The following is a 12320-nucleotide window of genomic DNA, read 5'->3' on the forward strand; positions in this document are numbered from 1 at the left end:
ACCACACTAAGAATAATAATAAAACAATTATACCGGTATTCGAGTCCAACGATGGTCTTCCTGTGTGACAAGCAGCACAGATGATCTGTCCTCCTGTGCTGAAAAGAGGAAGCTATGGTGCAACAAAAAATTATAATAGAGGAAAACCATGCACGCAGCAAAAACGTCTCAATTCTCCTGACCTCCAGACATAATGAGGAAATGTATTTCTTTTGTCGAGGGGGGGGCACACATATGGTATACTGTGAATCTAAAATCATACTGTAGGTAGGCAAAACCATCCATTAGCAATTTGCCATTATAGTTATAGGGGAACAGCGCCCCCCTGTGGTATATGAAGACGATAGCAGCAGTAATCAGAGATGCAGTGGACAGACATATTCCACAGACACTCTGAATTCAGCATACTGTAGTAGTGTAGTCCAAGGCCCTCAGGAATAGCGGTTGTTCCAACTAGTGAAATATTATACATAAAATATTCAAAAGATATATGCATACTTTCTAAAACATCCCATGCAGTCCAATTAGCACCAGGAGTGATCTTCACAAGAGATACCTTTTACAATTACCCACAATTGTTTAGTTTTTTAGCATGGCTATATGTTTCTTCATTAGGACTGTTCTGTAAACGGGACAGTTTGGTTGAAGGTTTGGATCTGCTCTAGACTGAAACTGCACCCGACGCCCAACGTGGCGGGACCGCGCAGAAGCAAAGAACAAGCCACCGGAGACTTTCATAAACATATTTTTTTTCTTTTCTTTTTTTATTAACTCCGACACCATCGCTGCCAGATAGAAAAGTACGAGAGTTACACATTTCAAGTTGCTTCCATGACTTTGTGCAAACACTAAATGGTGTGTCGGAAAGACCGTTGAAAAGGGAACAGCAATCTGAAAAGAAAAGGGGAAAAACTAAAAGAAACTCAAAATGCAGGAGAGAAATCAAATAAGTGCATTTGAACCTAGGTGTTTGATTCCTTATGTAGTATTTATTGATCCCCAGCTTCATATAAACTGGATGTTGAGGCATAAACATAGTACATTTGAACAAAAATATAACCAATATTTACAATTATTGTATTAAAAATACAAAAAAAACAACTGACATACTACCACCGATTGTCTTTGTAAAAGACATACAGGTCAAAGTAGTAAGAGAAAGTATGAGGGGGGAAATAAATCATCACCAGTTAAATGTACACTTGTCACGTGACACCACACATCAAACAGAGTAGCAGTTCTATCTACTACAGTTATCTTTATGCTTGTACATTGTTGTGCACCGTTTTCGGTTTTTCCAAATAGGACTTGGCCTGCTAAATGATGCACATTATCTTCAAAGAATTTTTGAATGAAAGTGAATGATGCATGTCCACCACTGTATTACAAACGGCATTAATCAACAATCTATCTGCAGCCATTACAAAAGAATTACAATAGGAAAACAAAATAAATGAAATTATTAGTGTAGTTACAGAACACAGTGGAAAAACACTGCACTCCTCTTTTTTCTCTCTTCTAAACGACTGATCAATGTGATCAGCGCAACTCAGTGATAAAAGAAAAACAAAAGGAAATTGACTAAAAAGTGACAGTTTTTTTTTCTTCTTTTCACAATTTAATTTCTAAATCACTCTGATTGGCAGCCTTGAAAAATTCCATTATTTTCTTTTCTTATTCATCAACTTCCCCACCAGAGTCCTAAAATAACAAAAAGAAAAACATATCGAAACGTTTTTTTCTTCTTCTCCTCATTGATTCCACTGGTGTCGAGATGATGATGATGATCATGATGATGATGATGATGATCAGGATCGTCTATCCTATCATTACTAAAATGCACGTAAAGAATATCCACTGGATCAATGTCTGTAACAGTTGAAAGGATTTTACCATTTGCAATAAAGATGAAAACTCTGAATAGCACAATAAAATTGAGTGAGACGCCCGCAGGGAGGCTGGTGTCCCATCTAACCAGTCAGTTCGGCAGGATTTCAACCTGGTGGAGCTATGACAGACCTGGGCTGGTGCTTCACTCAACCTGGTGGAGCTACTGACAGACCTGGGCTGGGGCTTCACTCTGAACCTGACAGACCTGGGCTGGCGCTTCACTCAACCTGGTGGAGCTACTGACAGACCTGGGCTGGGGCTTCACTCTGAACCTGGTGGAGCTACTGACAGACCTGGGCTGGTGCTTCACTCAACCTGGTGGAGCTACTGACAGACCTGGGCTGGTGCTTCACTCAACCTGGTGGAGCTACTGACAGACCTGGGCTGGGGCTTCACTCAACCTGGTGGAGCTACTGACAGACCTGGGCTGGGGCTTCACTCAACCTGGTGGAGCTACTGACAGACCTGGGCTGGGGCTTCACTCAACCTGGTGGAGCTACTGACAGACCTGGGCTGGGGCTTCACTCAACCTGGCGGAGCTACTGACAGACCTGGGCTGGGGCTTCACTCTGAACCTGACCGACCTGGGCTGGGGCTTCACTCTGAACCTGACCGACCTGGGCTGGGGCTTCACTCTGAGCCTGGCGGAGCTACCGACAGACCTGGGCTCCTTCAGGTGAGGGTAGGAGATGCTAGACACCAATACTTTGGCCCACGTTTGAGGTTTTCTCCGACATCTTAACATGTTCCCTGGGTTTGTTCATTTTTAAAAAGGAGGCAGTCCATCCTCCACTGTGCTTCTTTTACATGTCCCCATGAAGACATTCAACACATTAAATTCAACACTGGATCACCAGAAATATAGCATTATGAAATGAATTTGACGGGGGCTAGACAAGCTCCCAAGGTAAGATTGACATCAGATTGTCCAGATAACAGCAACAACCAGATATATATATTTAGGGGGGGGGGGTCATTGCCTCGCACTCGTTTGCTCACCAAAGGGATACTGGCTGGACAAATGCTGAATCAAGACTGCTATCCAGGTCAAACTAGAAGGGCGAACAGAACACCAATGATTGTGCTGAAAGTGCCATTTTTTGTAATTGAAGTGTTTGTGTATGTGTGTATGGGTACTGTGTCAGTACATCATGTGCATGTTGGTTCCCCCTACTGATTCCTCCTCCACGTCATTGATAATTGAACCAACACTTAATAACCGTTCACATAATATATGAACCCTTTGAGCGATAATACTGAAATTGTGGTTAAAACACTCTTATTACCAGATGGGCTTCTGTTCAGTCCAAGCAAAGAAATGGTCTGACTTGGTTTTCTTGGTTTTCCAACAAACCCACCAACCCAACCCAGAGTGCAATCGTTCTGGAAAGAGAAACCCTCCCAATGACAGAAAAAAATAAAATCTAGCAGGAAGTTGAAAATCAAGAGTCAATTCGACCGTCGTCTCTGTTTTTTTTTCTTTTTCTTGTTTTTTCCCCATATATATATATATTTTTTTTTAAACCAGAGTCCATTTTGTTCTTGTTTCCTTTAGAAAGTAGAAAATGAAACAAAGTGCGGATGAAGCTCAATACGTCATGACGCTGCTGTGTCAACAGGTGTGGTTTTGAAGGAGGGGAGGGTTACAGTCTTAAGGAGTGATGTTGCTAATGGCAACAGCTATGTGGTGTGTCTGTGTGTGTATGTCTGTGTGTATGTGTGTGTGTGTGTGTGTGTGTGTGTTGGGTGCCGCTGGCCGGGGACCACCCAGCGAGACAGTTTGATTTTGTAGTCTTTATTCTCTCTCCAAAGTGCCAGGCATTTTGTCATCGGTTTTTGTCCTTCTCTCCGTCTCCAAGACTTCTTCTTCTTCACAGTATTTCTTTATTTATTTTTTTGCATGCAGGGTCATTCAACCCCCCATGATGCTTTAAGGCAGGGGAGGGAGACGAGCAGAGGAATCCACCAATCGGGAGGGGAGAGAGTCAGGTGGAGGTGGCAGGCACGTACGTAACCGATGATGAGTCTATTGGTCTGTCTATCCCGTCAGTCTCTTTAGTTCCGTCCCCCTGACCCCCCCCTCGGTGAGGGGACGTCAAGTTACCGCAAATAGGACACGCAGTCTCGTCTCTCAGACCGCTGATACCTGTTCATCCTCTGTGGACAGAAGAGAAAGATGTGTTGGTTAACGTACCGTTCTGGCTGTGGGTTGTTGTTCTTTCACCAATTCAAGTTTGTACGGGTTTGTAAGGGCTGCGCGATTAATCGGAAAAAAAAATCACGATCTCGATTCATAGACATATGCGATCTCATTTCTAAATTATGACGATTTATTTTTTTTTAATTTGACTTACATTTATATATATTTTTTTACTTTTTACTTAACTTTTTTAATTATGACGAATCGTGTGAGAGAATCGTAATCTCAATTCTTAGAGAGAAAAATCGTGATTCACATTTTAGCAAGAATCGTGCAGCCCTATATCACAGTATTGAACTAACGTCAGCTAATGTTAAATGCCTGTCCTTGGAGCAGCTTGCTACACGTATACATAAGGGGTTAGGTGCCGTTGCTCAGAGGCACCTCGGCAGTATTGTAAGCACTTTGAACTGCAGCTTCTGTATGAAAAGTGCTATACAAATAAAGTTTATTATTATTATTATTATTATTATTATTATTGGCCCGGTCGGTACTGGGGATGGAACCTGAACCTGCAATTACTAGGCGGCCTCCCTAACAGACTTGCCGGAATTTATTATTATTTATTTATTTTCTTCTGTGAACTTTACTGTGCTGTGTACATGGTTCCTATACATTATTGCGATTCAAATGAGATAATTCTTCCATGACTATTTCATGGCATATATACCGGTAGTACAATTTCCATGAAAAATATGGCCATCTACAATTAGGTATCACTTGAAAGTTCTGTTACCAGGAAATGTGGTTATCCGGTTCACCGGGTTTGAAGTAAAGAGATCAATAGGGAGGTGTAGTCTGATGTCACTTTAGTTTCCCGCGCGGTCCACCCGTATAGCTAATTAATACTATTGTAATAATTCTGCGTCATGAACATTGGCAAGCTTTCCATTTTTGCACAAAATGAGTATCCTTCTATCACTAACATTATTGTTTAAGCATTTTTGGTTGAAATACAATTATACGTAATTACTTTACGATTAATTGTGAATTGTTTCATGTTGAGCTATAGATTGTGGATGAATACACACAGAAAGGTACACCATGCCAATGTTCATGCTTTATTTGTTCTAAACGAGACGATTTAGAAATGTGTCCATTGGAAATACATTGCAATTTCAAGCGAGGTGGACCGGCCCGAAACAACAATGACGTAACCACTACACCTCCCTATATCAAAATTATATTTCCAAAAACCTCTTTGGATATGTGTCATTATCATTCAACTTTGCTAGGCCTAAAAACACCAATATGATAACGGTGTATGCCTTTTGATAACTCAAAATAAATTTTTATAAATAGGTAAAGTTGATCACTAATCTGTGGATTATTCACAGACACTTTAGAAGAACTATCCCAGGGGTCTGTTCTTAAAAGGTTTCCAAGCCTGAGGCCCAAATTAAGTCAATTCAGTGTCTATCTGGAAGCCATGCTCCTTCAAAAACACCAATACTTGGATCATGTAGGGGTCCATCAGAACCAGGCCCTGTGACCCATTTTGATGTCCAACTCTTGGTATAAAATGTGTAGGTGTTTCTACAATAGTTTATCGGGCTTAGCCTTTAACTTGCTTAAAAGCCTCGTTAGGGGTTTGATTCCCACCCACACTGAAACGTGTATGCAGTCATTCCATTGTAAAGCGCTTCCAGTGATACCGCTACTAGAGAAGTGCTATAGAAAATGCAGCCGCTCATATGATCCGTGACTTATGAAGCGTATAAAAGGGCCTTGTGAAACACTCAAGTTAAAAGGAACACGGCAACATTTTGGGAAATTAGCTTACAGTCTTCTCCAGAGAGAGACAAGAAGATAGATACCAGTTTCCTCTCTGTGCGTTCACTAGAAAGCTATCTGGCTGCACGTTAGCCTAGCTTAGCACAATGAATGGAGGCGGACAGTGTCAGTTAGCCTAGGCATTGTCCAACTAACACTTCTCCCGAAGGCTAACCGGCCATGTCCGCTTCCATTCATAGTGCTAAGCTAGGCTAACGTGCAGCCAGATAGCTTTCTAGTGAACGCACAGAGAGGAAACTGGTATCTATCTTCTTGTCTCTCTCTGGAGAAGACGGTAAGCTAATTTCCCAAGATGTTGGCGTGTTCCTTTAAAAAGCAACAAAGCATTATTAAAAATGTGAAAGATGTGCTAAAAGAAACAACCGAGTCTGTGCAATACTGTGCAAACAAGTACGACAGGTGCCGCTATGATGATGACAAGCTCAATCCTCAAGTCACTAGATGCACGTGTCACTACTGCAGGAAGATGGAGGTGCATGTGTGCAAACATCGAGCAGACACAGAACGTGGCTGAGGAGGAGGTCCCAGCCACCGCTGTGTCCGTCGATGGATGAGTGCGTGAGGGTGAGAGAGAGAGAGAGAGAGCAGAGCAGAGTGCCTGGTCCTATCGGGAGGATGAGTCATGCATGATGGGATGTTGTGGGGTCAAGAGGTAAAAAGGGGCTCCATTCCTAATTTCATTAAAAGGGATTCAAGAATTCTCAATTCATGAATTGGAGAAATACGTGGGGGCGTGAATTTCAATTCATGACGTCGGTTATTGAGAAGAGGAGTGGAATTTGGAATGGAGCCGGATTCCTAGCTAAGTGTGAAAAGGGGGGGGGGGTGAAAGAATGGTCGGTCTCTCGGTCCACGTGTGTTTCTATCTCTCCTTCAGGACATGCAGCTCATTCAAGTGGACAGGAGACCTGATAAAGCTGTAGTTTTACCTGCCTCAGGGGGGGAGCGACCTGCCTGTTAACCCCCACACACACCGTCATGGCCCGGTGGTCTCGGGTGTGTGCTGTGCCACTGGCTTTGGCTTCCTCAGAGCGACTAGTTTGGGAGACAAGGACTCACCCTCCTCTTCCCCCTCGGCCTCGTGGTTCTCGGCCGGCGAGCGGGTGCGGTGGAGGCCGCCCGCCCGCTGCTTGGTGGCGCCCTGGTGGGCCTGGTGCGAGTCGGGCGACTGAGTGACCATGCGCGAGCGCTGCAGGGCCGTGGTGTAGTCGGGCGGCCGGCGGCCCGTGTGGCCCGCCGTCGACGTGGGGGGGTGCTGGCCGTCGGCGAGGTCGGAGATGGTGAGGGCGGTGTAGCCCGGCGGGGTGGGGGGGGGGGTCGCGGTAACGGCTCTCTTTCCGCACTGCCGGGGACAGGAGAGAGAGAGTCAGTTATTACCAAATAAGAAGGTGAAGAAGACGGGGGACATTGTAGGATGTTCTCTAGGGTCAGGACCTTAACTTGGTTATTTTTTTACTTGTGACACTTTGTACAATTAAAGTGTCTGTCCTTCAGTTTCCCCAGAAAGTCATTTCCAATCTAATCTAAAAGTTTAATCATTTTCAAAAGTATTATAGACAAAACACCAGTTCCTGGCCTTCAGTGGCCAAATAATAGAGGCTACCATCTTGAAGCACAACTCAACAACAACTGAAGAGTTTAGTTCCAGAGGAACGACAGGCCACACATCTGCAGTCACTCACAGATAAGGCCTTTTCCTCCGGCGGTGATAGGTGAGGGAGAAGGCCTGCCGAGGTGCTTGGCCTCCTCCGACCCGGTGGACGTAATGCTACTGGTCTCCGGGTCTGCGTTCACGTCCTTCCCCCCTCTCCTCTTGATGGTCCCCGTGTCCCCCTCGGAGTCCTCCCCCCAGTACGCCGCCGAGGACGAGGAGGAGCTGGTCGACGCCCAGCTTCCCCTGGCCTGGGCCGCCCACAGTCCGGCGGGGCCCCCCAGTAGCACCTCGGGCCCGCTGGGCGGTAGGCACCCGATGCCGCCTCCCCCTCCCCCGCCGCCGCCGCCACCGCCGCCGAAGGCCAGCGTCTCCCAGCTGCGGCCCTGCTGCATGGTCTGGATGTTGTCGTGGGAACCGGACGAGCAGGAGGTCCAGGAGCCGCGGCCGCTGTCGGCGGCGTCCAGGGAGACGCGGTCCCCCTGGTCCTGGGTCAGCTCCTCGGCGCTGGGGGAGGACAGCACCGTGGGGCAGCCGGTGTACAGGCCCCTGCAGTCCTGCATCGACGAGTAAGACCTGAGGGGAGAGAGGGATCTAGAGATTAGAACTCACAATTCAGAAGATCCTTAAGAACTTCTACTCATGTACAATAGAGAGCATCTTGACCGGCAACATCACCTCCTGGTTTGGGAATAGCACTGCACAAGACCGAAGCAGACTACAAAGAGTGACAAGTTCAGCCGAACGCACAATTGGAGGGGGGCTCCCCACCCTCCAGAACATTTACAACAAGCGTTGCAAGGGCAAGGCTAAGAGAATCATTAAAGACTCCAGTCACCCGAACAACTGCCTCTTTGAACTGCTGCGGTCAGGCAAGCGATACCGGAGTCTCAAGGCGAGCACAGAAAGACTCAGAAGAAGCTTCTATCCCCAGGCCATCAGGCTGCTAAACGAACAATGAACACTACACAACAACAACCACCAAACGCACATAGCACACACATCCACATGCACACACTCACTTTAAACAAACACACTGTAGCACCCACTCCACACACTTTATAGCACACACCCACTTTAAACAAACACACTGTAGCACCCACTCCCCACACTTTATATTTATTGATGAAGGATTGCACTACAACTCGTACACCTTACTGTAAATTGTACCTAAATTGTACCTCATCCCATTTCTGCTTTGCACTATATAGTACTGTACATTAGTACACTGCATAGTATTGTATATTATATGGTAACTCAGAACATTGTACATATGTCTATACCGAACACTGTGACCTCATTTTCTTCTTCTAAATTACATGCTATACTATGTTATTTGATACTATCTTGTCTAGCACAGTCTCTGGAGCGTAACAGTAAGAAGCATTTTGTATGAAAGTATTCTGTACTTCTGTATGACAACTATTAAAGAAACTTGAAACTAAGTAGCCTTTTTCAGTGTTTAGCATTGTTTCCTAGCTATGTGGACTTATATTAATAGGATCTATGTCTCTAATTCTCATATTGGCGCATTCTTCCAATTCTCCTCTCACAATATTCACCCTCACTGAACTGAGTCATCTGAAAATGTGCATATCTGTGATGTCAGAGATTTCTCAGCTGCATAATAATGTGGCAGTTGATGTGGCAGTTGGCACCAGGCCACACAGTGGTTGGGGCCCAGCCTCAAAACGGCTTAAGATCTTGAGGTAGAAAAATGCTGTTTTTGAGTACTTGATTAGAAATACAAAACAATGAATTTTTTTGAAGAAAAAAAAACGTACAGAGGTGTTCCATAGACTCACAGGAATTGTGTAAAAGTTACCAAATAGTGAAAGAAATAGTAAAATAGTTCCCCTTTAAATTAATTACTTAATATTCAAGTGCCTTGGGCTCATTCTTTATTCTCGAAAATAACACTGAGGTTACCCTTGTTGTCCATGGGATGGTGGGGTATTAATTTTCAGCACGAGTTGAGGATCATTTCTTGAAGCTGGGGCATTAAAACATGGGTGACTCCCCAAGTTCAACATAAGCCAGTCATTTGAGTTCCAATCAAGCAACATTGTGATACAAGGTGGTAATATACACAGCAATGGCCTTAAAAATAAAACAGAAACCTAGAATTATTTCGCCAACCGAGTTTATCACACATGATGCAGAAATTAGTAACATATCTATCACCAGTAATACATGTGCAGAATGATAGACCGTGTCTTGATGTTTCAGAGTGGAAGGAGCAGCATTTCTATAAATCACATCTCCATAATGCTTCAACGGCCATCTTCCTGATTATCACTGGGAAGCTGGTTCTATTCCTGTACCAAGGAGCCAATTTTATTCTGCAATTTACTGGCAAGATTATCCATAATGGTATTTTAATGTAAATTTCTCATCAAGCCAAATAGCAAGATATTTGCATTCTCACTGCATGTCCACCTCACTCCACATTCTCCCCTTGCTTGATTGACTGCCGTCTGAGCACAGCAGAGGTGGGACCTGTGGACTGGGGCTGTGTGCGTTCATCCAAACTGATCAAATCACACGGGCACAAAGCTCACTACAGGAGCCGTGTCCACCAATAGGAGGATGCCCGTCATCTGATCAATCATGGCGTTCTTTCGCCAGAAATGAATACCTTCTTCCTTAGACTGTAAAATGAATGCATTGGTAATTGTGATGTAGCTCTCACTCCATCTCCCTCTCCCTTTCTCTCCATCTCCCTCTCTCACACATTCCATATTTCTCTCTCGGGTGCCTGTCCAGAGGCAATGCACAATTACAACTATCCATGACACTAATTGTTTTGGGATTATGAAAATGCATGGGGCTGGGGGGGTTATAATAGAGGATTCTGATTACCGTACATAAAAGTTAGAATGACTTGAAACAGTGACAGCCATATTACTCTTTATAGAAACTAGGGCCGATCCTATGAAATAGTCCATTTAATCTGTAAAAAATGTTTCCCACATTATCATCCTCCTGCAAAATGCATGCAATCACATAGAAGGACCTCTATAAACTGTGTGCTTATTAAAGACCAAAGCATATTGGTGACTTTTACTGTGATGCTAGAGATTGATGCTTATCATTTTTCATTAAATAACCCCTTCAGTAAGAGGGGAAACAATTTGAAAAAAAGCCATAGTTGACTAAGAGCCTCACAGCCGGTCCCTCTACCAATCAGCTAAGAGGGGCGGGCCTAGTGAACCGAGTCATACAGAGAGAACACACAACATGGCCTAGAACACCCTGATAGACCGTAGTTAAGAGTCTTCCTACCCGAGGCTGTACTGGTCGGGGTCAGTGGTGGCTCGTCTCTCTAGCCGCGGACCCCCCGTGTGGACGTCTCCCACCCCTCCGGAGTGACGGAGCCTCCTCTCATCCTGTGCCATGTCGAAGGAGGAGTTACTGACCAGGCTGGATCGGGAGGAGATCTCACTGTGGCCGGAGTCTGAGTAGGCGTCTGCCATCCTGTGGTAGCCTGGAGAGAGGGAGAGGGAGAGAGAGAGAGGGAGAGAGAGAGAGAGAGAGAGAGAGAGAGAGGGAGAGGGAGAGAGAGAGAGGGAGAGGGAGAGAGACAGAGAGAGAGATAGAGATAGAGACAGAGACAGAGACAGAGAGAGAGAGAGAGAGAGATAGAGAAAGAGAGAGAGAGAGAGAGAAAAAGAGAGATAGAGAGAAAAAAAGAGAAAGAGAGAGAGATCGAGACAGATAGAGAAAGAGAGGGAGACAAATAGAAGAGAAAGGGAGAGACAAAGAAAGATCGAGAGAAAGAAAGAAAGAGGGGATGGTGGAGGGAATATTAATCACAGGCGTTCACGTATTACGGACCATAAAGAAAGCTATTATAGAGGTAAAAAATATCTGACTTTAAGATGCTTCATTACGAGATAATGTTGACTTTCACTCCAAGCCCTCTCGACTTCCACACTGTAATCCTTACACATTACATTCAAAGCCGCTGTAGGCGAGATGCACAAGAAAGAACAATAATATGGTACAACGGTAAAAATATCTATGAAAAGACGTGAAATAAGAGAGAGCCCATAGATGTTCCCTGAGCATGACTGGGCCACATTCCGACATACCCCTGAGTGCAATATGAAAATGATTGATGTCTTAAGTTCTTTTTAAACCGCAGGACATAAATCACATATAATTCAAGTCCTTACATCGCAGTCTGTTGAAAATGGAGGACTCCACACACACACACACACACACACACACACACACACACACACACACACACACACACACACACACACACACACACACACACACACACACACACACACACACACACACACACACACACACACACACACACACACACACACACACACACACACACACACACACACACACACACACACACACACACACACACACACACACACACACACACACACACTTCAGAAAATTGAGGGGTACCTCTCCAAGATGGCCTGACAGCCGGTTTATGATGCGTGCATTAGGTCAAACCCTGGCAGGACAGTAACTGCCGGCTGCTACAGCGCTGCTCTACACAGTCAGACTGTGTGCGACTGGAGCAGATGAGGGGAGGAGAAGCAAGCGAGAGAGATGAGGACCTACTGAAAGCGATGGGCAGACCAGCCACTACTGGACCGCGCAGTAGCACTTAAGCTAAGGCAAGAGGGGAGACTCATCGACCCACAGAAACCTCTAGGTATGCAGGGTCCCACACCGGAGATGATGTCATGTTGGCTTCACGTTCAATTTATATCAAGAGACTGCATGAGATTACAAATTGTCCGCAAA

General features: G+C 45.0%; 1 protein-coding gene across 1 annotated transcript in view; it reads right to left on the reverse strand.

The window, feature by feature from the left end:
• Window positions 1–793: 793 nt before the first annotated feature.
• rapgef2b (Rap guanine nucleotide exchange factor 2b) overlaps window positions 794–12320 on the reverse strand; it is a 146362-nt gene continuing 134835 nt past the window's right edge. The window contains 5 exon segments of the mRNA XM_084331752.1: window positions 794–4047; window positions 6814–7199; window positions 7201–7226; window positions 7567–8111; window positions 10821–11022. Of these exon segments, the coding sequence (XP_084187878.1) occupies window positions 6861–7199; window positions 7201–7226; window positions 7567–8111; window positions 10821–11022 (1112 nt within the window). The 3' untranslated portion in view covers window positions 794–4047; window positions 6814–6860.

Source organism: Notolepis coatsorum (genome assembly GCF_963971535.1).
Source record: "Notolepis coatsorum genome assembly, chromosome: 16".
Taxonomy (NCBI): domain Eukaryota; kingdom Metazoa; phylum Chordata; class Actinopteri; order Aulopiformes; family Paralepididae; genus Notolepis; species Notolepis coatsorum.